A 17,255-nucleotide genomic window follows, 5' to 3' on the forward strand; every position below is an offset into this window, starting at 1 on the left:
GATATAGATAATAAACAGCGAGTAACAGCAGTGGTGGTCTGCTTGAAACATGTAGGTATTACAGACTCAGTCAGGGAGAAGTTGAAAACGTCAGTGAAGACACTTGACAGTTGGTCCGCGCATGCTTTGAGTACACGTCCTGGTAATCCATCTGGCCCCGGGGCTTTGTGAATGTTGATCTGTTCAAAGGTCTTGCTCACATCGGCAACTGAGAGCGGTATCACAAAGTCATCCAGAACAGCTGGTGCTCTCGTGCATGCTTCAGTGTTGCTTGCCTTGAAGCGAGCATAAAAGGCATTTAGCTCCTCTGGTAGGCTTGCGTCACTGGGCAGCTCGTATCTGGGTTTCCCTTTGTAGTCCGTAATAGTTTTCAAGCCCTGCCACATCCAACGTGCGTCAGAGCCGGTGTAGTAGGATTCAATCTTAATCCTGTATTGACGCTTTGCTTGGTTCATGGTTCATCTGAGGGCATAGCGGGATTTCTTATAAGTGTCCGCATTAGTGTCCCGCTCCTTGAAAGCAGCAGCTCTAGCCTTTAGCTCGATGTGGATGTTGCCTATACAACATTTACAAAAGGAATATTAATACAACATGTCACGGACATACAGTTGAAGTCAGAAGTTTACATACACCTTAGCCAAATACATTTAAACTCCGTTTTTCCACAATTCCTGACATTTAATCAGAGTAAAAATTCCCAGTCTTAGGTCAGTTAGGATCACCACTTTATTTTAAGAATGTGAAATGTCAGAATAATAGTAAAGAGAATGATTCATTTCAGCTTTTATTTCTTTCATCACATTCCCAGTGGGTCAGAAGTTTACATACACTCAATTAGTATTTGGTAGAATTGCCTTTAAATTGTTTAACTTGGGTCAAACATTTTGGGGATCCTTCTACAAGCTTCCCACAATAAGTTGGGTGAATTTTGGCCCTTTCCTCCTGACAGAGCTTGTGTAACTGAGTCAGGTTTGTAGGCCTCCTTGCTCGCACATGCTTTTTCAGTTCTGCCCAAACATTTTCTATATGATTGTGATGGCCACTCCAATACCTTGACTTTGTTGTCCTTAAGCCATTTTGCCACAACTTTGGAAGTATGCTTGGGGACCATTGTCCATTTGGAAGACCCATTTGTGACCAAGCTTTAACTTCCTGACTGATGTCTTGAGATGATGCTTCAATATATCCATCCAAATGTTCCTCCCTCATGATGCCATCTATTTTGTGAAGTGCACCAGTCCCTCCTGCAGCAAAGCACCCCCACAACATGATGCTGCCACCCTCGTGCTTCACGGTTGGGATGGTGTTCTTCTGCTTGCAAGCATCCCCCTTTTCCTTCAAACATAACGATGGTCATTATGGCCAAACAGTTATATATTTGTTTCATCAGACCAGAGGACATTTCTCCAAAGAGTACGATCTTTGTCCCCATGTGCAGTTGCAAACCGTAGTCTGTCTTTTTTATGGCGGTTTTGGAGCAGTGGCTTCTTCCTTGCTGAGCGGCCTTTCAGGTTATGTCGATATAGGACTCCTTTTATTGTGGATATAGATACTTTTGTACCCGTTTCCTCCAGCATCTTCACAAGGTCCTTTACTGTTGTTCTGGGATTGATATGCACTTTTCGCACCAAAGTACGTTCATCTCTAGGAGACAGAACGCATCTCCTTCCTGAGCGGTATGACGGCTGCGTGGTCCCATGGTGTTTATACTTACGTATTATTGTTTGTACAGATGACCGTGGTACCTTCAGGCGTTTGGAAATTGCTCCCAAGGATGAACCAGACTTGTGGAGGTCTACAATGTTTTTCTGAGGTCTTGGCTGATTTCTTTTGATTTTCCAAAGATGTCAAGCAAAGAGGCACTGAGTTTGAAGGTAGGCCTTGAAATACATCCACAGGTACACCTCCAATTGACTCAAATGATGTCAATTCGCCTATCAGAAGCTTCTAAAGCCATGACATCATTTTCTGGAATTTTCCAAGCTGTTTAAAGGCACAGTAAACTTAGTGTCTGTAAACTTCTGACCCACTGGAATTGTGATACAGTGAATTATAAGTGAAATAATCTGTCTGTAAACAATTGTTGGAAAAATTACTTGTCATGCACAGATGTCCTAACCGTGTTCAAAACACTCTTCCTTAACCACGTCTCAGTAAGGACCAACACATCTGGATTGGAGCTGTGAACCCACACTTTCAATTGATACATTTTAGATAATAAGCTTCTAGTGTTAACATGTAGAAAACCCAGGCTTTTACGAGAGCAGAAATCAGTGAAGCAGATATCATATCAGAGCACAAGAATTGGGGCTAGCAACAGTAGATGGGCCAGGGTGTACAGGCACATTTCCAGATATCATCAGCAGTAATACAATCAAGGCACGGCAGAGGACAGGGAGAGCACTGCAGTGCTGATTTATGACATTTGAATGTGCATCAGATGGCAACAAGATCATATTGTACAGCAATTTCATCAGGTAACATGAATACAAAGCCGGCGAGAGGTGGTTAGAATAGGATGGAAGGGCAAAAGTCTGTGTAACCAATAGAGTCAGAATCCCGAGTGTGGGAACAAACATAGTCTTTCCCACGGTTGGCTAAAAAAGCAAGTTCATAGTCAACAAAGCATGCAGGAGTCATGAGGCAAATAGCATAAAACACAAGAAAAAAATATAACGACTTGGGGCTAGCCATTGTAAGTTCAGAGTCCCTCGCCCCAACAGTGTGCTGGAGGCGAGCGAAAGCTCGGGAGAGAGGGGGGAGTGTGGTGGAGGTACCTGTACCATACAGGGGGAGACAGGCCAGGACAGACGGTGAACAGAGAGGGGGAGTGTGGCGGGGGTACCTGTACCAGACCGGGAGAGACAGGCCAGGGCAGATGGGGAACAGATCGCAAGGTGGAATCCAAGCAGCAGTGCAGCAGGCAACGGGGAGGTTTCTCCATTCCTCTACCTTGACTTCTGCTTTGATTGAGATGCCTCAGAAGGAGCCTTCTTAGCCTGTTTCATTTCTGACTGTGTATGCTGGATGCAGAAATGAAACAATCAGCAATGAAAAACAAATCACTCTTATTCAACACAAAACAGTTTGTCAGGTGTTTTTGGCAGATGCTTTTCAACATCTGTCCAATACAGATGTAGGATATGATATCCGATGCCTCAACTCTAAATGAATGGAAAATACAGGCACAGAATGAAATAATTCCTCGTTATATGTACATACAGTGGGGAGAACAAGTATTTGATACACTGACGATTTTGCAGGTTTTCCTACTTACAAAGCATGTAGAGGTCTGTAATTTTTATCATAGGTACACTTCAACTGTGAGAGAAGGAATCTAAAACAAAAATCCAGAAAATCACATTGTAGGATTTTTAAGTAATTAATTTGCATTTTATTGCATGACATAAGTATTTGATACATCAGAAAAGCAGAACTGAATATTTGGTACAGAAACCTTAGTTTGCAATTACAGAGATCATACGTTTCCTGTAGTTCTTGACCAGGTTTGCACACACTGCAGCAGGGATTTTGGCCCACTCCTCCATACAGACCTTCTCCAGATCCTTCAGGTTTCGGGGCTGTCGCTGGGCAATACGGACTTTCGGCCCCCTCCAAAGATTTTCTATTGGGTTCAGGTCTGGAGACTGGCTAGGCCACTCCAGGACCTTGAGATGCTTCTTACGGAGCCACTCCTTAGTTGCCCTGGCTGTGTGTTTCGGGTCGTTGTCATGCTGGAAGACCCAGCCACGACCCATCTTCAATGCTCTTACTGAGGGAAGGAGGTTGTTGGTCAAGATCTCGCGATACATGGCCCCGTCCATCCTCCCCTCAATACGGTGCAGTCGTCCTGTCCCCTTTGCAGAAAAGCATCCCCAAAGAATGATGTTTCCACCTCCATGCTTCACGGTTGGGATGGTGTTCTTGGGGTTGTACTCATCCTTCTATTCCTCCAAACACGGCGAGTGGAGTTTAGAGCAAAAAGCTCTATTTTTGTCTCATCAGACCACATGACCTTCTCCCATTCCTCCTCTGGATCATCCAGATGGTCATTGGCAAACTTCAGACGGGCCTGGACATGCGCTGGCTTGAGCAGGGGGACCTTGCGTGCGCTGCAGGATTTTAATCCATGACGGCGTAGTGTGTTACTAATGGTTTTCTTTGAGACTGTGGTCCCAGCTCTCTTCAGGTCATTGACCAGGTCCTGCCGTGTAGTTCTGGGCTGATCCCTCACATTCCTCATGATCATTGATGCCCCACGAGGTGAGATCTTGCATGGAGCCCCAGACCGAGGGTGATTGACCGTCATCTTGAACTTCTTCCATTTTCTAATAATTGTGCCAACAGTTGTTGCCTTCTCACCAAGCTGCTTGGCTATTGTCCTGTAGCCCATCCCAGCCTTGTACAGGTCTACAATTTATCCCTGATGTCCTTACACAGCTCTCTGGTCTTGGCCATTGTGGAGAGGTTGGAGTCTGTTTGATTGAGTGTGTGGACAGGTGTCTTTTATACAGGTAACGAGTTCAAACAGGTGCAGTTAATACAGGTAATGAGTGGAGAACAGGAGGGCTTCTTAAAGAAAAACTAACAGGTCTGTGAGAGCCGGAATTCTTACTGGTTGGTAGGTGATCAAATACTTATGTCATGCAATAAAATGCAAATTAATTACTTAAAAATCATACAATGTGATTTTCTGGATTTTTGTTTTAGATTCCGTCTCTCACAGTTGAAGTGTACCTATGATAAAAATGACAGACCTCTACATGCTTTGTAAGTAGGAAAACCTGCAAAATCGGCAGTGTATCAAATACTTGTTCTCCCCACTGTATCTACCTCATTAACTCGTACCCCTGCACATCGACTCGGTACTGGTACCCCGTGTTATCATTCGTTACTCATTGTGTATTTATTATTACGTGTTTTACTTTTCTCTATTTTATTTCTCTCTACATTGTTGTGAAGGGCTCGTAAGCATTTCACTGTTACACCTGTTGTTTACGAAGCATGTGACGAATAAACATTTATTTGACATTATTTATGGAAATTAGCAGTTGTGGAAAAAGTACCCAGTTGTCATACATGAGTAAAAATAAAGATACCTTTAATAGAAAATGACTCAAGTAAAAGTTACCCAGTAAAATACTACTTGAGTAAAAGTCTAAAACTATTTGGTTTTAAGTATACTTAAGTATCAAAAGTAAAAGTAATTGCAAAAATATACTTAAGTAGGCAATCCAAACAGCACAATTTTCTTGTTTTTTTATTTATGGATAGTCAAGGACACACTCCAACACCTAATTTAAAAATGAAGCATGTGTGTTTAGTGAGTCTGCCGCATCAGAGGCAGTAGGGATGACCAGGGATGAATTGAACCATGTTCCTGTCCTGTTAAGCATTCCAAATGTAATGAGTACTTTGGGTGTCAGGGAAAATGTATGGAGTAAAAAGTACAATATTTGTTTTAGGAATGTAGTGAAGTAAAAGTTGTCAAAAATATAAATAGTAAAATAAAGTACAGATACCCAGAAAAACGACTTAAGTAGTACTTTAAAGTATTTTTTACTTAAATACTTTCCACCACTGAAAATTAGACCTTCCAATTAATTTGTGACTGATGAAATGGACTTATCTCAACACGAATACAAAACATACACACTTTTTGGTAACTATCACTTTAATATAGGAACAAAATTGGAATCAACCACACAGATCGACATAGCTTATTACACCACACGTGTTTAGTAACTTCTCTGTGAGTTACAGCTTCTACCCAGTAGGCGGCAGTGTTGTATAAATGGCTTTTATTTGGAAGTTCCGCACTTTTTTCGTTTACCAGAAATAGTTGGGAGGAACTTCCGTTGGTTCAGTCTCCGCTGATTGGTTGAATTTGAAAAATATTTAGTCCGCGAGGTGAGTGGAGGGAACGTTCGAACTGGAGGAGCAGGAAGCGAGAAGGACGAGTTGAAAGAAAATCAAACGATAACAATTCACCATGATACGACCGATGTGAGTAGAAATGTTACGATTTCAATAAAAAATGATTTATTATTAAAGTGATTTGCTAATAACCAATATCTTTAGCCAGCTAGTTTCGTAATCTAACGTCGTCAAGTTGTCGTTAGTTTGCTAATTCTAGCCAACTAGGTCAACTAAGGCTAAATTGGCTAGTCGCTAACTTGCTAACATGGTTACCTGTTTTGGGGTTTTCATTTGATTGTTTAGGAAGCCTAAAACCCCCCGTAGACCTGTTCCGAAGAAGCCATCCAGCAACCAGAAAGATCCAGTTGGTGTAAGTAAACGACAGAACATTCCTTACTAACTAGTCAGCACATTTTGAAAAATGTATCTGCCACTGCGTTAAACTCGGATTTGGGTTCATTGTTTCCTCAATTCTCTTGCATGGCAAGAATAACTTAACTTAATGCATTTGCAAACATAGTTATATATATATGAGTTACTCAAGTTCTATGATCAAGTTACAGCAGAGCCACATTCATGTATTGTATATCTGGAGACAGGTGGGTTGGGGACCTGATCTGGCTTCATCATCACATTGAACTTGTGTCCATGGAATTAATCTAATTAGGAAATTGGCCAGCTATATGATTCAGCCACCTTAAGCCAATGAAAACCATGTCTGTAAGTGTTGGATAAAGTGTGTCCCAAATGGCAACCAATTAGCAACATAGTGCACTCCTTTTGACCAGAGCCCTATGCTTCCTAGTCAAAACGAGTGTACTATATAGGTCAGAATTAGTGCACTAAATAGGGAATATGTTGCTATTTGGAACTCAGACTTTATGCACTACGAGAGAAAGAGTTGGGGGACCTCAGGCCACTCCCCCAGGACCAGTCTGAGGTTCATCACATTGTGTTAGCTGTAGTTATTGTTTTGGTGCTGTCTCAGGTTTACTGTCGTGTGAGACCTCTTGGAGTGGAGGATGAGGAGTGTTGTATTGAGGTGATCAGCAACACCACCATCCAGCTACACGCTCCTGACGGACTCAAAGCCAACAGGAATGGAGAGTTCAAGGAGGTATGTCTGTCTGTCTGAAACCTCTGTGTGACATGTATTTGTGAAATCTTTGCTTTTTCCTCTGCTGCTGAAGAAGAAACTGAAAGCATGAGTTGACAGACACCCTAAGAATGTAGGAGTGCTTATTAACCCTTTACACCCGTACCCATATACGGGTTGTACATGGCATATTTGGGCACTGGTTAACCCTTTACACCCGTACCCATATACGGGTTGTACATGGCATATTTGGGCACTGGTTAACCCTTTACACCCGTACCCATATACGGGTTGTACATCGCATATTTGGGCACTGGTTAACCCTTTACACCTGTACCCATATACGGGTTGTACATGGCATATTTGGGCACTGGTTAACCCTTTACACCCTTACCCATATACGGGTTGTACGTGGCATATTTGGGCACTGATTAATGCTTAAATTGGAATGCAGTGGCTGTACAGTAACACGCTATGCATGACGACAGAGCTCTGGCTCTGCGTTTTAGGTTGCTGTCACTTTAATAATGTTTACATACTGCTCGTCCTAATATTTATATATTTCTTAATTCCATTTTACTTTAAATGTGTGTATATTGTTGTGAATGGTTAGATATTACTGCACTGTTGGAGATAGGAACACAAGCATTTCTCTACACCCACAATAACATCTGGTAGATATGTGTATGTTGGCAAAATAATTAGATTTGTACTTGTTTTGTCTGACAGCCGTCCCATCCCTCCCGCTAATTTGGCAACTTTAGCAAAATGTTTTGTTGTCTGAGGGAAATGCTGGAAAATTAACAAGACTTTATGTATTTTGAAAGATGAGACGTTGAGGAATATAATAAATACTGCTTTGATGTCAAACAGCTGCCGCGTCCCACACACCTGAAGGACTCCTTTCTATACACACCACAATTATCGCTTTCCCTCAATTGCATTGTGAAAGACAACACTAAGATCATATTTCATAATTTAGCTAGTCATATTGGCAATACAACATGCTTTCAAATGATGCCTACCGGACCCAGATTGAGTTTTATAGTGTAAAAAATGGTGGAGATGCAGGGTTGTGTTGTAAACAAAACTACGTATGTGCTTGTTCTGGTTCCTCATCTGCACAGCTGGCAGAGCTAAATTGAAGACTCTTTGAGTCATAAAGGTGCATTGAAGTGACTTAGGAACTGTGCACACTAACGAAGTTCTACCATGGTTATGTATTTCAATGATCAACAACCAACTTGACCCGAGCTTGTAGATTTTTGCACACCTGGATTGCATGTATTGTACAACCCAAGTGTGCAAAGCTCTTTGAGATTTACCCAGAAAGACTCACAGCTGTAATCGCTGCCAAAGGTGATTCTAGCATGTATTGACTCAGGGGTGTGAATACTTATGTAAATTAGTTTTCTGTATTTAATTTTCAATGTATTTGCAAAATATTCTCAACATGTTTTCACTTTGTCATCATGGAGTTTTGTGTGGGAAAATATATTTAGTCCAGTTTGATTTCAGGCTGTAACACAACAAAATATGGAATAAGTCAAGGGGTATGGATACTTTCTGCAGACACTGTTACCCTGTTTTTCATGTCTGTCATTGACGCTTAACAAGGTGCTGTATGTGTAGTAGGATCAGACAGAAGGCTATCGCCCAAATCTCTAACAGCCACTTTGCTTTGACAGACGCAGTACTCCTTCAAGAAGGTGTTCTGCATCAAGACGTCCCAGATGGAATTGTTTCAGGATGTTGCCAAGCCCCTCGTTGATGACCTCATTCACAGTAAAAATGGTAAGGGAAAAAACCCGGTTCATCTTCTGTTCTGTTGCCAACAGCTGGTCATCTGTGATCAGAGGCTCGCCACTCTTCAGCTGCTGTTTGACAGGAAGATAAACAGGCCCCTGCAGTTTTATACAGTGGAATGTTATTACAAGGTCAGGGTCAATAAAACCTGAGGATGCATTCAAGTGTGTCTGTATTTCTCTCTCTTTCATGACTTGACTTGTACCCTGTATTGGTATGTTAATGGAGGTGAACTGCGTACATGAGTTCTAGACGGATTGTTTAGCAACAAAACCTCAACTATGGTAAAACAGACTGGGTTGGCTGAGACTGACAACATGTAAACTATAATTTGTCTCCAATGTTTATTGAAAACAAATACATTTGCACAATGAGCACTTGTCTCAGTACATCGTTATAGTTGTTGGTTATCTAGATAGCTAATTTTAGCCATATTAGCATAGACATGACATCAGTCAACACCTCAAAACAAGACATGGTATCAACAACGAGATGAAACGAGCCACTCTAAGATTCTCCACTTGGCAGCTTGTTGTCATTGTTGCTCGCTGTCATTGCAAAATGTTTTGCTACGGTGTTCACTAATGTATGTACGACCCTGGAATGTCTTGCCGTCTCGTGTTGGATGTCTGTTAATCAGGGTGTCTATTCTTTTCCTCCTCCAGGTCTGCTGTTTACCTATGGGGTGACGGGCAGTGGGAAGACCTTCACTATGACTGGGGCTCCAGGACAGGGAGGCCTCCTGCCCCGCTCCCTAGACATGATCTTCAACAGCATCGGCCCATACCAGGCCAAACGATTCGTAAGAGAAATAAGAAACATTTGGATTTTATTTACGTTTTCGTCTTCAAAGCTGGTCTAAAGTCCATAATACATACCATGTGTTTAAATGATCTTGAGACTTGGTTAGAGAAATCTCCCAGCTTGGATCCATATTGAATGGGACAGTATTTAATTCCACTGTGATGTGCAGGTGTTAAAGACCGATGATAAGAATGGTGTGGAGGTCCAGACTCAGGTGGATGCTCTGTTGGAGCGACAGAAGAGGGAAAACCAGCCAACTGTTGTCCCTAAAACACCCTCCAGGTGAGGTTCTGTTATAACGAGGAAGCCTGAAACTCAATCTGTCTTTATATCGATGATCCTCAAACATATTTTCCCTGTGTGATTGTAATACTGTATGTCAATGGAATGTGTTTAATTAATTATTAATTATATTAAATATCACAGTGGCTGGTAGATTTTGACTGGTTAAATATCACAGTGGCTGGTAGATTTTGACTGGTTAAATATCACAGTGGCTGGTAGATTTTGACTGGTTAAATATCACAGTGGCTGGTAGATTTTGACTGGTTAAATATCACAGTGGCTGGTAGATTCTGACTGGTTAAATATCACAGTGGCTGGTAGATTTTGACTGGTTAAATATCACAGTGGCTGGTAGATTTTGACTGGTTAAATATCACAGTGGCTGGTAGATTCTGACTGGTTAAATATCACAGTGGCCTGTGGAACAGAAAGTACATTTTATGCCCTGGTAATACTGTATGGTAAACTGAATGTGTCTGTCTAGTGTTTCCAGGCAGAGGCTGGGTGGATCCAGAGATATCCATTGTGCAATACTGTATGGTAAAAAATGTGTCTGTGGTGTTTTCACCAGCGGTTGGAACCGGTTCAGGGAACTAGAAAGTTACATTTTTAGAGGAATCTGAACCGGAGACAGAAGTGATCTATACTGTTCCAGAACAGAACTGTTATTTTAAAAGCATGGGAACTTCATAACATTATTTTGTGTTCTGGGCATTTTTTTCCAGTCCCACAAAAACGCAACAAAGTCTCTATGGAAAGTCCTCTCTCTGTCACTCAGGAACTTGTTCCAGTGTCTGCCTGCCAGCTGGATCTTTACCAGGGGGTGTGTAGGCTACCCGCCCCTCCCCCTCTGGAGCACAGCCTACTGTAGCCCCTCCCCCTCCGGAGCACAACCTACTGTAGCCCCTCCCCCTCCGGAGCACAGCCTACTGTAGCCCCTCCCCCTCTGGAGCACAGCCTACTGTAGCCCCTCCCCCTCCGGAGCACAGCCTACTGTAGCCCCTCTGGAGCACAGCCTAATGTAGCCCCTCCCCCTCCGGAGCACAGCCTACTGTAGCCCCTCCCCCTCCGGAGCACAGCCTACTGTAGCCCCTCCCCCTCCGGAGCACAACCTACTGTAGCCCCTCCCCCTCTGGAGCACATCCTACTGTAGCCCCTCCCCCTCCGGAGCACAGCCTACTGTAGCCCCTCCCCCTCCGGAGCACAGCCTACTGTAGCCCCTCCCCCTCCGGAGCACAACCTACTGTAGCCCCTCCCCCTCCGGAGCACATCCGACTGTAGCCCCTCCGGAGCACATCCGACTGTAGCCCCTCCCCCTCCGGAGCACAGCCTACTGTAGCCCCTCCCCCTCCGGAGCACAGCCTACTGTAGCCCCTCCCCCCTCCGGAGCACAGCCTACTGTAGCCCCTCCCCCTCCGGAGCACATCCGACTGTAGCCCCTCCCCCTCCGGAGCACAGCCTACTGTAGCCCCTCCCCCTCCGGAGCACAGCCTACTGTAGCCCCTCCCCCTCCGGAGCACAGCCTACTGTAGCCCCTCCCCCTCCGGAGCACATCCTACTGTAGCCCCTCCCCCTCCGGAGCACAGCCTACTGTAGCCCCTCCCCCTCCAGAGCACATCCTACTGTAGCCCCTCCCCCTCTGGAGCACAGCCTAATGTAGCCCCTCTGGAGCACAGCCTACTGTGGCCCCTCCCCCTCCGGAGCACAGCCTACTGTAGCCCCTCCCCCTCCGGAGCACAGCCTACTGTAGCCCCTCCCCCTCCGGAGCACAGCCTACTGTAGCCCCTCCGGAGCACAGCCTACTGTAGCCCCTCCGGAGCACAGCCTACTGTAGCCCCTCCGGAGCACAGCCTACTGTAGCCCCTCCCCCTCCGGAGCACAGCCTACTGTAGCCCCTCCCCCTCCGGAGCACAACCTACTGTAGCCCCTCCCCCTCTGGAGCACATCCTACTGTAGCCCCTCCCCCTCCGGAGCACAGCCTACTGTAGCCCCTCCCCCTCCGGAGCACAGCCTACTGTAGCCCCTCCCCCTCCGGAGCACAACCTACTGTAGCCCCTCCCCCTCCGGAGCACATCCGACTGTAGCCCCTCCGGAGCACATCCGACTGTAGCCCCTCCCCCTCCGGAGCACAGCCTACTGTAGCCCCTCCCCCTCCGGAGCACAGCCTACTGTAGCCCCTCCCCCTCCGGAGCACAGCCTACTGTAGCCCCTTCCCCTCCGGAGCACATCCGACTGTAGCCCCTCCCCCTCCGGAGCACAGCCTACTGTAGCCCCTCCCCCTCCGGAGCACAGCCTACTGTAGCCCCTCCCCCTCCGGAGCACAGCCTACTGTAGCCCCTCCCCCTCCGGAGCACATCCTACTGTAGCCCCTCCCCCTCCGGAGCACAGCCTACTGTAGCCCCTCCCCCTCCAGAGCACATCCTACTGTAGCCCCTCCCCCTCTGGAGCACAGCCTAATGTAGCCCCTCTGGAGCACAGCCTACTGTGGCCCCTCCCCCTCCGGAGCACAGCCTACTGTAGCCCCTCCCCCTCCGGAGCACAGCCTACTGTAGCCCCTCCCCCTCCGGAGCACAGCCTACTGTAGCCCCTCCGGAGCACAGCCTACTGTAGCCCCTCCGGAGCACAGCCTACTGTAGCCCCTCCGGAGCACAGCCTACTGTAGCCCCTCCGGAGCACAGCCTACTGTAGCCCCTCCCCCTCTGGAGCACAGCCTAATGTAGCCCCTCCGGAGCACAGCCTAATGTAGCTCCTCCCCCCCCTGGAGCACAGCCTACTGTAGCCCCTCCCCCCCCGGGGCACAGTCTACTGAACTGACGTTAGGGGAAAACAATTTATAAGAGAAGAATGGAGTAACTTTTCCAATGCTATTTAAGGATATTATAGTTATCATGTTTCACGTTGGATTTATTAACTACAAGAAGTTTAAGATTTGTTTTTTAATCCTGGTGCCGCTTGTTAGCTAGCTAGCTCTGGTCCATCATTAAGTGAACTCCAGGAAGTTCAGACATTCAACGTTCCTCCATAGAAGACGCTCCTCTTAGGTATAATTCTGTGGGACTAATTCAGATAATGATGTCATAACAAGATGCCCAGTGCTTCAAGCCTCCTCCGCTACCCTCACTTGCTCTCTCCCCACCCGCAAAATGTCGCGTCTCACGTTCTACACCTGTCTATCGCCCATGTAAACAAATACAGCTTTGCACGCGCCATAGCAAGCTGCTCTATCCGCACTGATTGGTGAAGTCATTTAATGTTGAGCTGAAGGTGAATAAATGATTCTTTCAGAGGTTTAAAATGGAACAAAGGCACAATATAAACTGGTATTTTTTTTTTTGTGTTCGATCCAATTCAGAACTTTATTTTGTGTGTCGGAACGGTTGAACAAAAAATAATTATGGTTCTGTTCAGAACGGAACGATTCCAGATTTAATTTTGGTTCCAACCCCTGGTTTCCAGGCAGAGGCTGGACCCAGAGTTTACAGACATGATCAACCCAGAGGAGGCCTGCAGGGTGGACGGGGTGGACGAGGACAGTAGCTACAGTGTGTTTGTGTCCTACATCGAGATCTACAACAACTATATCTATGATCTGCTGGAAGAAGCCCCCTACGACCCCATCAAACCCAAGTACGACAGTTACAGCAGATAGAATGGATATCGTTTTTTATTTTTCATGTTTCAGTCTGTAGATATGGCAAGCATAACTAGTGAAATGATGGATTAAAATCCTGCCTCAGCATATTTAATTTCTCAGAATAACCCTAGATGAGGCTAATTCCTAAAATAGAGTGTATTCAGACACCTTCACTTTTTCCACATTTTATTACGTTACAGCATTATACTAAAATGGATTTTAAAAATCCTCATCAATCTACACACAATACCCCATAATGACATCACAATACCCCATAATGACATCACAATACCCCATAATGACATCACAATACCCCATAATGACAAAGCAAAAACAAGTTTTTAGAAATGTTTGTTAAATAAAATACAGCTATCATATTTTACATAAGTATTCTGACCCTTTACTCGGTACTTTGATGAAGCACCTTAGGAAGCGATTACAGCCTCAAGACTTCTTGGGTATGACACTACAAGCTTGGCACACCTGTATTTGGGGTGTTAATCCCATTCTTCTCTGCAGATCCTCTCAAGCTCTGTCAGGTTGGATGGGGAGCGTCGATGCACAGCTATTTTCAGGTCTCTCCAGAGATGTTAGATCGGGTTCAAGTTCGGGCTCTGGCTGGGCCACTCAAGGACATTCAGAGACTTGTCCTGAAGCCACTCCTGCATTGTCTTGGCTGTGTGCTTAGGGTCGTTGTCCTGTTGGAAGGTGAACCTTCACCCCAGTCTGAGGACCTGAGTTCTGGAGCAGGTTTTCATCAAGGATCTCTCAGTACTTTGCTCCGTTCAACTTTCCCTCGATCCTGACTAGTCTCCCAGTCCCTGCTGCTGAAAAACATCCCCACAGCATGATGCTGCCACCACCATGCTTCACCGTAGGGATGGTGCCAGGTTTCCTTCAAACGTGACATTTGGCATTCATGTCGAAGAGTTCAATAATCAGACCAGAGAATCTTGTTTCTCATTGTCAGAGGCCTTTAGGTGCCTTTTGGAAAACTCCAAGCGGGCTGTCGTTTACCTTTTACTGAGTGGCTTCCGTCTGGACACTACCATAAAGGCCTGATTGGTGGAGTGCTGCAGAGATGGTTGTCCTTCCAGAAGGACAACCATCTCCACAGAAGAACTATGGAGCTCTGTCAGAGTGACAAAGCTTCTTGTTTTGGTACCCTTCCCCAGATCTGTGCCTCAACACAATCCTGTCTCTGTACTCTGCGGACAATTCCTTCGACCTCATGGCTTGGTTTTTCCTCCGACATGCACTGTCAACTGTGGGACCTTATATAGACAGGGGAGTGCCTTTCCAAATCATGTCCAATCAATTGAATTTGGAAAGTCCTTGAGTGGCCCAGCCAAAGAACAGACTTGAATCTCATTTAAAATATGTGGATAGACTTGAAGAATGCTGTTCACCACCGCTTCCCATCTGACTTAACAGAGCTTGAGAAATCTGCAAGGAATAATGGGAGGAAATCCCCAAATCCAGACGACTCAGAGCTGATACAGACATACCCAAGATGACTCAAAGCTGTAATCGCCGCCAAAGGTGCTTCTACAAAGTATTGACTCAGGGGTGTGAATACTTATGCAAATTAGATTTCTGTATTTCATTTATTTTTATTTTTATTGTAAACATATATATATATTTTTTTTAAACTTTGTCATTATGGGGTATTGTGATGTCATTATGGGGTATTGTGTGTAGATCAATTATTTCATCCACTTGGAATTCAGGCTGTAGCACAACAAAATGTGGATAGGTCGAGGGGTATGAATACTTTCTGAAGGCACTGTATGATAATGCTTCATATCAGAGTAGTAGCTACCTCCTGGTCCCATCAGAGTAGTAGCTAGCTCCTGGTCCTACTGGCTACTGTAAGGTATAGTTTCCGATCAGAGTCGTAGCTATCTCCTGGTCCTATCAGAGTCGTAGCTATCTCCTGGTCCCGTCAGAGTCGTAGCTATCTCCTGGTCCCGTCAGAGTCGTAGCTATCTCCTGGTCCCGTCAGAGTCGTAGCTATCTCCTGGTCCCGTCAGAGTCGTAGCTATCTCCTGGTCCCGTCAGAGTCGTAGCTATCTCCTGGTCCCGTCAGAGTCGTAGCTATCTCCTGGTCCCGTCAGAGTCGTAGCTATCTCCTGGTCCTACTGGCTACTGTAAGGTATAGTTTCATATTAAAGTCGTTGTTACAGTCAGATGAAAATGTTCCTGTGTTCCTTACTTTGTTAGGTGGAATGGTGGAGGTACTCCTCAGAGGCAGCCCAACCAGGAGTTCATGTATGTCACATATAGAGCATACTCATTTAGCTACATGTATAATATATATACCCTAATACAGAAGCTTGAATGTTGCAACCAGGAAGTGTTCATTAGCTGTATGGAATTGTCTGTTGTGCTCCTTGTACTTTGTAGTAGCAGATGTGCTTAATTTAATCATGTTGAATGTTTTGTTGCTCTGTTTGAATGCTCTGTTTGGTATGTTGAATGCTCTGTTTGGTATGTTGAATGCTCTGTTTGGTATGTTGAATGCTCTGTTTGGTATGTTGAATGCTCTGTTTGGTATGTTGAATGGTATGTTGCTCTGTTTAGTATGTTGAATGGTATGTTGCTCTGTTTAGTATGTTGAATGGTATGTTTGGTATGTTGCTCTGTTTAGTATGTTGAATGGTATGTTTGGTATGTTGAATGGTATGTTGAATGCTCTGTTTGGTATGTTGAATGCTCTGTTTGGTATGTTGAATGCTCTGTTTGGTATGTTGAATGCTCTGTTTGGTATGTTGAATGGTATGTTGCTCTGTTTAGTATGTTGAATGGTATGTTGCTCTGTTTAGTATGTTGAATGGTATGTTTGGTATGTTGAATGCTCTGTTTGGTATGTTGAATGCTCTGTTTGGTATGTTGAATGCTCTGTTTGGTATGTTGAATGCTCTGTTTGGTCTGTTGCTTGTCTTTCTATGTTGCTTTAGTCTTGACTGTCTAATGCTTTCTGTGGCTGTCATAATACACAGCATTAGCCTGGTCCCAGATCTGTTTGTTCTGTTACGAATGACCATAGTTGTTGGCCAGACGACACAAACCGATGTTGTACCAGGCTCGCTCAGCAATATCAGTCAGTTGACTCTCTGTCTCTCTCTCTGTAGAGCGCCTCAGTCTAAGCTCCTAAGAGAGGACCAAAACCACAACATGTATGTGGCCGGATGCACCGAGGTAGAAGTTAAGTCTACAGAAGAGGCCTTTGAGGTGTTCTGGAGAGGTACGATTGTCTCAAACCTTCACTAGACACGTAACTACATTTTATTCAAGGGCGCAGCCCGATTCTGACCGTTTGCACAATTTATGCCGCCATTAAAGCCCTTTTTTTTACAGCAATACTGTTTTCTTAAAGTGCTTTACTCGTCCCAGCCACCCAGAGACCAAGTAACATTTTCATACTATCACAACCCATCCACTCTGTTTGACCTGGGCCCTATCATGTTCCTGAGTAGGTAATAGAGGTTGGTTGGGTGTTTGACCCGGGCCCTATCATGTTCCTGAGTAGGTAAGAGGTTGGTTGGGTGTTTGACCCGGGCCCTATCATGTTCCTGAGTAGGTAAGAGGTTGGTTGGGTGTTTGACCCGGGCCCTATCATGTTCCTGAGTAGGTAAGAGGTTGGTTGGGTGTTTGACCCGGGCCCTATCATGTTCTTCAGTAGGTAATAGAGGTTGGTTGGGTGTTTGA

General features: G+C 45.0%; 1 protein-coding gene across 1 annotated transcript in view; it reads left to right on the forward strand.

Annotated features, from left to right (window-relative positions):
* Nucleotides 1-5,842: 5,842 nt before the first annotated feature.
* kif23 (kinesin family member 23) overlaps nucleotides 5,843-17,255 on the forward strand; it is a gene marked incomplete in the record, with an annotated part of 69,986 nt that continues 58,573 nt past the window's right edge. The window contains 9 exon segments of the mRNA XM_071415646.1: nucleotides 5,843-6,006; nucleotides 6,223-6,289; nucleotides 6,908-7,036; nucleotides 8,704-8,809; nucleotides 9,487-9,623; nucleotides 9,795-9,907; nucleotides 13,367-13,537; nucleotides 15,768-15,815; nucleotides 16,679-16,791. Of these exon segments, the coding sequence (XP_071271747.1) occupies nucleotides 5,993-6,006; nucleotides 6,223-6,289; nucleotides 6,908-7,036; nucleotides 8,704-8,809; nucleotides 9,487-9,623; nucleotides 9,795-9,907; nucleotides 13,367-13,537; nucleotides 15,768-15,815; nucleotides 16,679-16,791 (898 nt within the window).

Source organism: Salvelinus alpinus, chromosome 9, assembly GCF_045679555.1.
Source record: "Salvelinus alpinus chromosome 9, SLU_Salpinus.1, whole genome shotgun sequence".
NCBI lineage: Eukaryota > Metazoa > Chordata > Actinopteri > Salmoniformes > Salmonidae > Salvelinus > Salvelinus alpinus.